Source organism: Sphaerodactylus townsendi, linkage group LG01 (assembly GCF_021028975.2).
Source record: "Sphaerodactylus townsendi isolate TG3544 linkage group LG01, MPM_Stown_v2.3, whole genome shotgun sequence".
NCBI lineage: Eukaryota > Metazoa > Chordata > Lepidosauria > Squamata > Sphaerodactylidae > Sphaerodactylus > Sphaerodactylus townsendi.
Window position 1 is genome coordinate 167,637,567 of NC_059425.1, and position 13,826 is coordinate 167,651,392.

Genomic DNA, 13,826 nt, shown 5'->3' on the forward strand with positions numbered 1-13,826 from the left:
GAAGGCTTTCACGGTCGGAATCACTGGGGAGCTGTGTGGTTTCCGGGCTGTATGGCCGTGTTCTAGCAGCATTCTCTCCTGACGTTTCGCCTGCAGCTGTGGCTGGCATTCAGATCCTCTGAAGATGCCAGCCACAGATGCAGGCGAAACGTCAGGAGAGTATGCTGCTAGAACACGGCCATACAGCCCGGAAACCACACAGCACCCCAAAATCAGGAAGGCTCCCCCGCTATTCCGTACAAAGTACAGAGCAGGGCCTTTGCATACAGGAAATACTGTGTAGTTTTGATATAGGGGAAGTTTTATGCACATTTTTAAATTGTATTTATTGTATTATAAGTTTGGAATTTTTGCAATCTGCCTCAAGTCTCTGCGAGAAAGACAGACTATGTGTAAAGTAAATAAACAAATAAATGTTGCCAGTACATAAAAATGCACCCAATTTGAACAGTTAAAAAAGAAAAAGAAAAAGTTGAAAGCTATTACCTCAAAAATATCCACAGAACTGAGTCCATACAATTGCAGTGTGGTTTTCAGCATAGATTCCTTGGGAACGTAACTAGAATCAAACAGTAGATTCCCTTCCACTTTTGCTGAAACAGGATCTAACCCAGGCACAGAAAGCGTTTTGGAAACCAGGTAATTTCGTGAAAACCTTTGGAAATCCTTGGCGGCTGGAAGTTGGGCTCCTTTGAGAGCGTGATGCACTTTGTCTTTTAGCCTTATGATTTAACAAATGGAGATTAGGTACACTTATTAACAAAATATTAACAAAAATATTGGGTATTAACTAGATAGACTGCAACGGTGATAGCTTCTTACTTAGTGTATATTGGCCTAATTTGCTGAGAGTCAATGAGACTGGGGAATGCGTTAAGATTTTCTCTGTGTTTCTGCTGCTGCGGATGTAGCTCACACAATAAATAATAACATTATGGAACACTCTGCCCAGTTTGGTGCTGGAAACGGCATATGAAAAGCATCCAAGCATAAAAATTCCTGTGCTTTTCCAGTAAATGCACCCCTGGAAATCCTAGTCTAGGCCTCTATTGCTTTTGGTGTAAGGAGAGGCTGTTAACATGTATGTCCAGTAAAATACTGATGATATTGTGATTAGTGTGTGTGTGTGTGTGTGTTTGGGTGGGTGGGTGGGTATTATCCCTGCGTACATATAGCTTGATCAAAGATGGTCGGTACTTCAGATTAAGATACTGGTTATTATGGGACTAGGTGGACTCTTGCTTTGTTCAGTTATTGATGGGATTTGGCAAGTGCCAGTCACACAATCCAGTAATGAAGGAGTTAATTGATGCATGCTAATTAGTTAGTGAGGTCAGAAGTCACTGACCAGGTAATTGATACCTATTGGTCAAGCAGACCCGGCATGAGCTACAGGCATTCCCACACGTAGGCATTAGATGTATATTCTTTGTCACACTCTGCACGTGCTGAGTAGTAGCTTGTTAGCCATGTGATAGTCAAGTAGCAAGCTGGCCGAAGGAGCTAGCTAGTTGGAAATATATTTTCTTGTTTTCTATCCAAGTTGCCCTTCCCCATTTTAACAGCTAGTAAACTTTGTTTTCGGTAAGCAACTGCCTCTGCATTTTTATTGCGCACACAACAGTTATCCATTAATCTAGAGCAGGGGTCTTCAAACTACGGCCCTCCAGATGTTCATGGACTACAATTCCCATCATCCCCTGCCAGCATGGCCAGGTGTTTGAAGACCCCTGCTCTAGAGTCAAGAGGACCAATGAAGATGGTTTTGTGAAAATATATCTGCACTACAGCGTCCAATAAGCTTTCACTTACAATTGAATGCCAGGTTCTTCAGAGTCCAAGATATTGGCGATGTGTGACGCTACAAAGCTTTTTACTTGTTCACTCTTGTCCTTCATAAGAGCTCTAACAATCTTGGAAATGTCCGATTGGGAAGGGTTTCTCATCAGCATGAGATAAGCTGTCAGACGCTTATCAGCTGGGTAGGAAGTTTCCTGGAAAACTCCAACAAGTGTTGCTTGGTCCTGTAACAGTAGGGTGAGGGGAATATTAGGTATAGAAATGTCATCAATTAGGGTCTTCATCACTATGTTATGGAACATTTTCAGTCCTAAATCTAGTTTGATAACAAATTGTACTTTTTGACAGGTTAGGAGAGCCTCTTTTTATGGAACAGAGTTGTAATTTACTGCAATTATTGCTGTAGATATTTTATTTTTACTGCGTTGCCTTCTAATCTTGCAATCCACTTTCCGAATTGTTGGGCAATTTGTTGTTTGAATGGTTTTCTCACTCTAATCCTAGGCCTATCACATTGCTCATTGGTTGCTTGATGCTGTCTGATTGCGTTGTTCAATATTCTGCAATCCACCCTGAGTCTCAGTGAGATGGGCTACAAATACAGTAAATTAATATATTTAAGCCAAATGCTTCTTATAAAAACTGATTGCCAGGGGCAATGGTTTGTCTGTTTGTCACACAAACAATGCACTCTCAAGTATAATCACACTCCATTAAAGCAAGGATGTCTTTGGTCAACTGGCCAAAGCACTGGCTGTCAGCCAGCCAACTCTCAAGCAGCTCCCAGTGGCCTGTTCCAAAGGTCAGCCCTTCATGGAGTGGGTGCAGCATGAGGACCTGGGACTACAGGCCTGCCTCTGGTATGCAGATCAAACTGAAAGGAGCTGAAGAGATGCTTGGCATTTAGCAACTCTCTAAAAGTGCCCTCTTAGGCCATTCCACTATTAATTTTTATTTATTTATTTATTTTTAGATTTATATCCCACCCTTCCTCATAGGGCTCAGGGCGGCAAACATCAGAATAAAACCACATAAATAACATAATACAGTATAAAACCAATACCGACACAGCGGTACCACTTTAAAAATGCACACTAAACAATAAAAGAAAAACAGATGGCGATAAAACCCTAACCGGACACCCATGGGAGGCAACGATGTTCCAATCAGGCCGGCTGGCACGAGATGAAAGCCTGGCAGAAGAGCTCAGTCTTGCAGGCCCTGCGGAACTCACAAATGTCCCACAGGGCCCTAATTGCAGCTGGGAGCTCATTCTACCAGGTCGGGGCCATGGCTGAAAAGACCCTGGCCCTAGTGGCGGCCAGCCGAACCTGTCTTGGGCCAGGGACCTCCAGTAAGTCCCCCCCCCCCGAAGAACAGAGGGGTCTAGAGGGGCAATTTTATAGCTCTCTTCTCTTCAGAAAGCATTTTAAAAGCCATGGGGCATTATTTACCTCATCAGTGATGGTCATTTTCCTCAGAGCCTGGATAGCTGCTTTCTGGACTGCAGTTGACGCATCACTGTTCATCATACATGATTTTAGAGAGCGTTTCATGTCAGGGTTGGCGGCTTCGATTACTTTTCCCATATTGCCGATGGCCTGTGAATTGCATAAGGTAGTTAAAAATCGGCTTTTGTCCAGTCATGTAATATTAACTTGTAACCAGGAGATAAGGTACCAATAAAAAAATACCCTTAAAGTCAGATAGGTGAGTTCGTCATCCCCATGACATTTGTTGCCAATCAGCGATGTCATGAAATTTGCAACGTCATTGATTTCCTCGGTTATAATCCTGTTCTCGTCATAGAATCTGGAATATAGGAGAGGAGTGAATCGAGGACCCTTAAAAGCTGCAAAGATCACATAAAGCAAAGAACTGGCAACTAGCAGCACAATATTCAGTCTGCAGTGCCACTTTATCTGGCTCCTGGCAAAACTCTCGACAGTTAATCAAGTTGCTGGTACCAGTTGCTCACTGTTTCACTCATAAAGGGAACAGGTGTTTAATCAAGTTTCTATACTTTCAGAGGGTACCTGTATTGGTCTGCAGTAAGAATAGTTACATTTGAGTACAGTACCACCTTAGAGACCAAGAAGATCTTCAGATTATTAGCTTTCGAGAATCAAAGTTCCCTTTGTCAGACGCAGTAGAGTAGAAGAGATTTTATACCTCTTTTTTTTTGGGGGGGGGGGTTGTGCTATGTTATTATCATACTCCAGCATATGTGTGCCATAACTGTGAAAGCTTTATTGCTGTATTGTTAAGCCTGGGCACCTATGAAATGATTTAACTGATGTGTGAATATTTCAGGCTCCAGGAGAATCGATGTGGCCAGACATTATTTTATTTTTATTTTTTTATTATTTCATTAAATTTATACCTCGCCCTTCCCAACTGAAGTTGGGCTCTGGGCAGCTCACGTACAGAACAAAATATAGATGACTAACAATATAATACAAAGTTTAACACGAAAATAGTACAAAATTTAAAATCCACAGATGGCGACTTTAACAAACAACAACCCCAAGTCTACAGAAGTATAACGTCTCTCCTCCCAACATGGTCTAGTTACCAATTTGTCGGGGTGAAAGCAAAGGGGGGGAGAGGGTGCATAATTAAGATCACTTGTTGGAAAGTTGGCTAATTATGACCTGTGATGCTTGCTGTAATCTTTAACAAAACTGACTCCATTCCAGTGGGATTCAGTAGGTTCGCAACACTTTGACAGAACCGGTTGTTAAAATGGTGCTTGTAAACAACCAGTTGTTAAATTATTTGGATTCCCATCACCCAAACCGGTTGTTAAATTATTTGAATCCCACCACTGCTCCATTCCCACTAAGAGGATTCTAAGCCTACTATTGGTGGCTTAGATCCTGCCTAAAACGTCTGCTGATGGAAGGGTTCCTTTCTGTATAATGTAACTGCCCTGCTTTCCTTTCCCATCACAAATCCCCCCCCCCCCGCCCCAGTGTTGTTTTGGGAGCATGAGGGACTGCCAGAAACAGCTTTCGGGGGAGTTAGATATATTCTGGGGGGAGAAAAAAATTGGTGAAAATAATCCCCTCTTCCACCTGCAAGATTTTCAGGAGAGTCATGTATAACAAGTCATATGACATTTTCTGTATCTACTGTGCATTTTGTCTCTCTTGATCATGGAATATATGGGTAGCTGGATAAAATAAGTTACATTATTGAATTGGCAAGTATATTAGCATTAATATGGCATCCATAGTTAAACCATGAGAAGGCTTGTCATTGTTTATCTTACCTGTTCACAGCATGGCTAAGAGCATAAAAGGATGCTCGGCTTGGATGAAATTGAGCCATGTTAAGGATTTCTCGTATCCTCTTAGTACACGGAGAAGGCAGTAGCCCCAGGCTGTATGTGACAGCATCTGCCACAAGTGGATCGACACTGCCAGTCCTCAGTATTTGAAGGATAGCTCCAAAGCACTCTGGGGTACCACACTGAGTCAGAGCCTGGATTGTGACTGCACTAAAAAGGAAAGAAAAAATAGATGTAAAAGTCTAATTCTTGAGAAAGCCACTTCGCAAAAATGCTGCCGCTGCTGTTATTTAGTTTTAGAAGTTATTAATTTCCTTCTAAAATATAGAAAACGTACCAATCACCTTTTTATAAAGCATATACAATAAAGTACTGGTAGTATTTATAACAATATTTCAATAATCTTTCTCCAATTCAAAATTCCCATATAAAGAAAAAAAAGAAACACCATTAGATACTATGCAGTTTGGCCAGCTTCTGTGACACTAGTTATAGGACCAGTCATAGCACTAGGCTTGAGAAGCTAATTTCCTGAGTATTACTACCAAGATTTACAGCGCCGTCTTCAGCAGAGTTACGCCTTTCAAAGCCCAGTGATTTCCAGAGACTTTAAAGGGTGTAACTCCGGCTTAGAGTTGTTCTGTTATTTATCACAAGTGGATCTTCCTTTAAAAAACTCAAGCCAGTGTGCATTAGGTTTTCCTGTTTTGTCTTTACAACGCTGAACAGTGGGCTAGGCTGAAGTGTGGTGATTGGTCTAAGTCTTCCTTTAGCCTTGGACGCCACCTTGGAATTCCACATAAAGAAAGGAAATGCCCGTGTGGCATGGGTTCTGTGGAAACAGTATCTCATATGCTGTTGAATTGTCCTTTTTATGAGATAGATAGGAAGAAGCACATAATCCCCTTCCTGCATGGAAGTGAAGGCATTACAGATAAACAGAAGGTTACATATCTTTTAAACAGCCACAACTACGAGCTGTTGGAAGCGGTGGCTAAATTTTTAAATGGTGTTATTTTAACTTGTCAGAAGTTGTAAAGGCTGTTATTATCTTGCAGGGTTAATGTTAAACTATTTATATGCCATTAAAGGTATTCGAAATCGAAATCGATTGGTCCAAGTTCTCTCAGTAACATTCATGGCTAAAGATATTTCAATCTGAGCCTTCTATGTCCATGTGCATCATACTGTGCCCTGCACCAACAGCGGAGAGCTTTCTTATTCATTAGATACTCCATTTGGCCATCGGCTCTTTTGGAAGGCTGGTTTTAAAAATCCCTCTTCCTGATAGAGTCTATGGGGCAAGTAGAAACATGGGAACACGTTTTATTATATTGCCCAATCTACAATGACATATTTAGTAAACTGATCTGTCCAGTGCTACATTTCCAGGCCAAACTGATTTTGAGCAGGTTAAAAAGCCCTTAAGGGATGAAAGCTTCTGAGCCACTGTTAATGCTGCTAAATTTTGTATGGCTGTAATTACAATTCGCAACAGCATGGCAGGGCGATTCCAATCAATGCTTTTATAATATTTTTGTAGACTTTTTAAATTTACTATGCAAAGTTTTATCCACAACTGTTGATACACATTTGAAGCTTTCCTGGTTTAATTTTTTTTATATTTTGTTATTTGTGTAACATTTGACTGCTCATAACTGTTTTGGTCTAAATGACTGTTTGGTCTAAACGATTCCTCGCAAGTTCTTTCTTAAATAGATGGGATCCAAACTAAGACTTTCCCTGAAGACATCAGAATCCATGAAGATTTATTTGATTTTAGGGTCCCAAATGGTTCAGAAGTGCTGATAATTTACAGCTCCATTTATAACCAGCTTCAGAGCCCATACTGATCCCATTTGACACCAAAAAGTATGATATCCTTTGGGAGTGGGGCTGTGCTGAAGGTGTCTGTTTTATTCCAGACAGAAAAGTTTTGAAAGAGTTAAAATAACAGGATTACTTCGTGTGCTTACTCTGACATATTGGTTTATGCACATTGCTCTGTTGCAACACCAAAGCTTTGCCTGGGTGATACAGAGCTTATCGATTGGTGTCCAATGTACCAGCCACTTGCTTTCACTGAGGGTTTTTCCACATTTACTCAACTCTGCTGATAAGTTACCTGGAAGTTTCCATCAACTTTGGCACAAGGGCACTCAGGGTGCGATTGTGTAAGGCCCTCAGTCCGGTTACGAATCTGTAAAAGAGGCTGGCTCTTTTCTGGTTCTGCTCTGAGATGGAAAGTTTCTGCAACTCCTGGAGGACCTTCAGAACAGCATCACCGTGCCTGTGAGATTTGGTCTCAGTGCCCTCCAAACCTAGTCCTTTCTTCGCCAGACCTGAAACTGTAAAGAAACAGATATTTTCAGAAGAATCTTTTTTTAAAAGGTAGAGGAGGAAGAGGAGGAGGTGGAGAAGAGAAGTTTGGAGTTATGTCCCCCTTTATCTCCTGTAAGGAGACTCAAAGGGGCTTACAATCTCCTTTCCCTTCCCCCCCTCACAACAAACACCCTGTGAGGTAGGTGGGGCTGAGAGAGCTCCCAAAAACTTGACTAGCCCAAGGTCACCCAGCTGGCATGTGTTGGAGTGCACCAGATAAGCCCCCACAGCTTAAGTGGCAGAGCAGAGAGTCAAACCCAGTTCTCCAGATTAGAGTGCACCTGCTCTTAATCACTACACCACGCTGACATTACACCACACTGGAGATAATTTGGGCAAATGCAATGTGTCATGCTGAGGTGGGAAAACTTCCCCTTGATGATATAAATGGTGGTATAAATTCTCTTCAAACTCAAATCTAATCTATGGTGACTCCCCCAGGGTTTTCAAGGCAACAGAAATTGGCTTGTCTTGGCTTGTCTCTGTGTAGCAACCCTGGGCTTCCTTGGTGATCTCACTAGCTAAGGTTGACCCTGCTTAGCTTTAAGATATCTGATGAGACTGGGCTAACCTAGGCTACCCACATCAGGGCTGGATTACAATTACCTCTTCTCAAACAAAACTCTTCTCAAATGAAACTTCACTTGACTCTGAAGAGGCAGCATATAAATGTTTTAAACAAGAAAGCATACTTTCTTAATCAGCTTGCTCTGTGGATGACATACTTTCATATAAATGAGGTTTCTCTAATAGGGAGCCTTTCTAATTTCGTCAAGTTAAAGCCGACGCCTTTTTAATTTGGGCAGGTCAAGAAATGTACATAAAATGGTCATTAAAGAAGCACGAGTAGTTCTTAAGCTAGGTGTGTAGGTGGGTCTTCTTTGGGGGGAGATGTTTATAATCTCTGTGGCAATATGAATATTACTCATATACATCTACATCACAGAATTGAAGCCTTACCATCCATGTCTCTGTGATTGATTTTGGGGGTGTCTTCAAGTTTCAGACTCTGTGTGATTTGGGCCATCATGCCATACTGATTTCTAGTTGGTAACAGAGACAAAAATACATGGTTGGCTTGTCTGAAAAAAAACAGCGTAAATTTCAACCGTAGGACAAGAGAGGCAGATGACAGGAAACCTACTTGTATGATGATGGCAGGAACAGGTGTTTTTCAGAGCAGACCACTTCAGTTGCATGCTTTTTCTTTGTGTCGATGCTGTACTTACAATGCTGGTTGCTACTTATCAAAGTGGATAAGGGTACGTTCTGTGGAAAAGGTGGTGGCTGAGTTAGTGTAAGGTTAACACAAATGATGCTGCAACTGCGGTGCTTTGTGGTTTCCGGGCTGTATAGCCGTGTTCTAGCAGCATTCCCTCCTGACGTTTCGCCTGCCCCTGTGGCTGGCATCTGCAGAGGATATTCAGAAGATGCCAGCCACAGATGCAGGCGAAACGTCAGGAGAGAATGCTGCTAGAACACGGCCATACAGCCCGGAAACCACAAAGCACCCCAGTGATTCCGGCCATGAAAGCCTTCAACAATGCTGCAGCTCTTTGTCCAGCTGGCCATCTGCACTTCCCAGCAATGAGGGGAATTAGAATACTCTCCTGGTTCTCTAGATATGTCCCTGAATACAGGACAGTGGTAATACTCTACTCATTGTTTGTCAGGATAATGCAAATGATCCACTTACCCAGTACTGGCATACAAACCACAGTAAGTGACTACTTCGGTCAGTGGTTGCTTCATTCATTATTAAATATGTATGTCTTTCCTTTCCTTCAAATTGCTCACAGTGGTATACCATAGATGAGTGACAGTGGTATACCATAGATGAGTGCTTAGGCTGAGAGGGAATGACTGGGCCACCCATTGAGTTTAAGTCTTACGATAGCATCACACTGAATCTCATCAAACTAACATGCCCAGTGTCTCATTCCTGGGACAAAATAAGGTTATGTTTGGTTTCTGTATTTCTAAAAAGCGAGCCTCCATTATTTCCCATTACAAATCTCAGTTCTCCAGAATAGAGTGCACCTGCTCTTAATCACTACGCCACACTGGCACTGAGGTATTTTGCACAGGACCTATTTAACCAGCAAACAGTTTCCTACGTTACTGTCTGAAGATGCAGGCAAACTGCAAATAGAGCTTATCACTATGGCTCACGTCAAAAACATATTAAAGAATGTTATGTGTAATTTAACAATTTGCTTAACACACAATGGATCTTGGTTGGCCTCAATGAAAATATTTTTTTTCTTTCCAGAAAGAGATGTTAGCAGGTTGAATGCTATATTCTGTTCCACATAAAGATGATAGTAGATTGTAATTCCTCCACCACAGAACAAAGCATGCCGGACCTTCCTTGTTGTAGAATGCTCTATTTGGGTCCTAGTGCAGTGATGGTGAACCTTTTCAAGACTGAGTGCCCAAATTGCAATCCAAAACCCACCTATTTATCGCAAAGTGCCAACACGGCAATTTAACCCAAATACTGAGGTTTTAGTTTAGAAAAAACAGTGGCCCCCGAGGCATGCATTACTTGGGAGTAAGTTTGGTGGTAGTCGGTGGCTTTGCTTTGAACCATGCAACTCTTCCATCACGACCCTAGGAGCAAGCCCCACTGCCAGCAACCAGGCTTACTCCCAGGTAAAGGATCACACTTTAGTTCTTTGCATAAAAATCAGTGGAGTTTAATAGCGCTTAGCAGGGTTACCTACACTGCTTCCCCAAAACTAGGTCTTAGATGTGTTGGGGGGGGGGACTCTATTTGTGCGTGCCCACAGAGAGGGCTCTGAGTGCCACCTCTGGCACCCGTGCCATAGGTTCGCCACCACAGTCCTAGTGCCTACCCAGCCCTGCTCCCCTCAACCATTTGGAAGTAAAAATACATTTTGACAGAAATGCTTCTGTTTCAATAAGTACTATGTTCAATAATGCACCAAATAATGATTTTGACCAAGGCAGTGCGTGAAAATTAATGATAATTCCCATATTCATTCAGGACTGTACTCTAATGAGGAAGCATGCCACTTTCTCAACTGCTGCATCTCAACTGACCAAATATCTTTATGTGGAACACTGTGTGGAATAATGGCTAGAGTCTTGGACTCCAAACACCATGGTGGAACAGATTTGATTCCCTACTCAGTTGTGAAACTCTCGAGGAGAGTTTAGGACAGTTATGGTTGTCAGGATAAAAAAGGGAAGGAAAACCCATGTAAACCACCCAGAGCATCTTCAAGTAATGATGTGATAAAAATGGACTGGATAGAGTACAATGGAAAAGTTGGGAAGTTTAACTTTAGAATACCTATGGGATTATATTTGAATGTCGATGGCACCAGTAATACATGATAAAAGTCCACACACTGTCCTTGTCTGCTTACCAGGCCTTTAATGAGAGCAATTGGACTGACATAGTCTCTGATGGGGTTGAATTTATCACAGGATTTCAGGTTTCTTCTGATTGAAATTTCTGCAGCTGTGTTGCTTTTCCTGGATTCCACTTCAATGTCACTGTCACAGTTCCCATATACAGTATCCTTGAACGAGAGAGATGTCAATAATATTATTTGTGTCTTCGAAGTCTGTTTAGAGTCAAGCTTGATGAGCCAAGATGAGGCATCCCACCGACTGGAGGGATTTTATCTTGGTTTCACAAATGGGTTTCAGTGAATAAATTCAAGGCAAATAAGATGTCTGATAACCTCACAACTTACCATAGAAAGTGTACGGACATTGTCTTCTGTCTCTGCTGGCACTATGAGAGCGGAGATGATGCCTCTCTTGAGGTTAAGTATGTGTACGGCTTCATTTTCCTCAGGATATAGCTCAATCTCCTGTCCATCCTGAACAGTAAATTTCAGCTCATACCTGCCCAAAACAAATAAATAAGGTATTTGTGGGAAATAAATGTTTTGCAAAATTACTTGTTTACTAGTGAAGATGATTGCTTGATACACTACATCCCTAAACCAAATGAATTGGGGATTTCCATGCACTCCAGTGTAAGCAAACACTGTTTGCAAATTCCTGAAATGTGGAAAGCCGCCGTCTTTCTTTCCTTCAACTACCACTTTCATTCAGAAAATACCATTTGAGACTACTTTTTTTCCTATAAGTTTATTATACAGCATGCTGTTAGCTAGAGATTTGGCAGATTTCTGATCAAATGTGTGGACCAAAAGGAAAAAGTTCAACAATATCTGCATACAATTATTGACAAAAGAAGTTGCAACCCTTTTAGCTCAACACAACTGATAGCTTAAAAGTATGAACAGATGAACTGGTAGTTACTTCATATATACCAATGCAGCTAAAAATAACTTCATTAGCATTGATACAAACATCCCTGTCAAATAATAAAATATATCACCATTACACCATAAGTAGCCTAATTCTTCTTGCAGCAGGAGCAAAAAGCGCTACTCGGATGGAAATGTATGGATCTCCATCGGACAATAGCCAAATCAATTTCCCAGTGTTGTCAATATCCCCTACAATTGGGAGAAATCCTTTAATATGTTTGATCCTTATGTCATCATAAAGAGGGCACTCCAAAGCATAATGCAGAATGTCCTCATTTGCCTCACTGCCACAAATGCCTTTATGGTTACATACCAGCACATTACTACATCGTGCACTATACTACTTCATATATAATATAAACTGTTGACCATATATATATTTTATGAAAATAGCCATGACAATGGGCATGAACCTTTTTTCCATATGCAGCTGTTCCTGCTCCTAGCCTTACATGTTGCTGCTGACCCAGCAAAATGTTTATATGACCAGTGTTAACAAAAACACTATTATACTGTCTGGCTTGCTTTTTAAAAAAAAATCTATTTCAATAGCTTCCCTTTATTCTTAAACAAAGTTGTGTTTCCAACTGTGAGAAATCAATGGGATGTCCCATAATTATGCTGTAAGAATTGAAATTCTTCCTTTCTTGTGGGGTGGTTCCACATAGCCAAAGAAATGCATAAATCTAAGCTTTCTTCTTCCTGCTCCAAGGCAGGCTCCCAGCTAGATCTACCACCAAGTCTCAAGAAAACATCCAGCTGCTTCAAAGAACAAGACTTGCCTCCTCAGCAGCTCAGTCCTCACACAGAAGTATTTCAACTAAGAGCAGTAGTATGTTCAGAGAACCAGGCACACAGAGAGAAGAGAGCTGTGGCAGGCATGCGAGAGAGCATTGGGGATTGTATTATCACAAATGTTTGGTTACTTAATCAAAGGAAGCTCATTCTACATTTCTGACCCAGAACTGGCAAAAGTGATGGGATGTCACTGTGTGCCCAGTGGCTGAATTATTATGGAGATAAGTGAGAGAAGCATTTAGATCTATTCCAAGTTATTATTTAAAGCTATCAATCTAATCTCTTGGACTTGAATCCAGTCTAAAATTTCTGCAGACCAAACATTTCGGTTCACAGAAGCCCAGCTGCCCCATTTCGGTCCTCCCACTGCATTCTCAAAAGCCCCTAAAACAGCCTGGAGGGAGCTCGAAATCTATTGCAGGAGGCTGTGCTGGCACCCCCCCTTCCCCGTCCCAGGACTCCAACTTTAGATTTGCCTTTGGAACACCACTGCTCTGTATTTTCACAACAGTTGGAAAGGATCGTAAAGCTATACAATGAAAAACTATGTTCTCAAAGAGGACCATTTCATTAGGTTTCCTTACTGGGACATGGCAGCAGCAAACTCATCTAAGTTCTTCGACTTCTTTAACAAAGCCTTTCCATCAGGGCCAATACTGGACACTTCTCGGAGGCTACACTGGCTTGTCCGCAACACAAATTTGCATGGTTGTGGGACTTCCAGCTGAACCTGAAACAGAAAGAATGTAACAGATTAATGATTGATACTGGCCGCAATATGTTGCCTGTAATTAAATGTTATGAGTGGGAATCTACTTATCATACCATTTTAAGGAACTGCAATCATAGAAAGACCTTTACCAAGGAATGCTTAGATATTTTACAGCTCAAAGTTTTGGAAGGCTGCTTTAATGGGATCCACTATAGGAAAAGATTCCACTCTTGTGATCAAAAGTCTGTTGAGGACCTAACCCACATCATACTCCAATATCCAAGAGGATGAACATAATAGATTTTTGCAGACCATAATAGCCTGCTTCTCAGGAAAGCCAGATCAGGAGAAATTAGTCATATTGGTGGCAGATAGGGACAATGCATTATTTCCCAAATAACAAGATTTGCTGCTGCCGTCATGAAGGATAAAAAGATAATGGGGCATGCTGATCAAAGTATGTCTGAGCCCTCTGGACAGGTGTGTAATTTTAATTTTTCCCTGGACTGCATGGTCTCTCCGCTTC

General features: G+C 41.5%; 1 protein-coding gene across 1 annotated transcript in view; it reads right to left on the bottom strand.

The window, feature by feature from the left end:
• APOB (apolipoprotein B) overlaps window positions 1-13,826 on the bottom strand; it is a 52,518-nt gene that overhangs the window by 29,062 nt on the left and 9,630 nt on the right. Inside the window, exons 4-14 of the mRNA XM_048499092.1 lie at window positions 13,173-13,318; window positions 11,203-11,356; window positions 10,870-11,025; window positions 8,619-8,743; window positions 8,435-8,517; window positions 7,218-7,440; window positions 5,075-5,302; window positions 3,495-3,612; window positions 3,255-3,401; window positions 1,813-2,024; window positions 487-721 (exon numbers count right to left, since the gene is read on the bottom strand). Of these exons, the coding sequence (XP_048355049.1) occupies window positions 487-721; window positions 1,813-2,024; window positions 3,255-3,401; window positions 3,495-3,612; window positions 5,075-5,302; window positions 7,218-7,440; window positions 8,435-8,517; window positions 8,619-8,743; window positions 10,870-11,025; window positions 11,203-11,356; window positions 13,173-13,318 (1,827 nt within the window). The remainder of the gene's footprint in view (window positions 1-486; window positions 722-1,812; window positions 2,025-3,254; window positions 3,402-3,494; window positions 3,613-5,074; window positions 5,303-7,217; window positions 7,441-8,434; window positions 8,518-8,618; window positions 8,744-10,869; window positions 11,026-11,202; window positions 11,357-13,172; window positions 13,319-13,826) is intronic.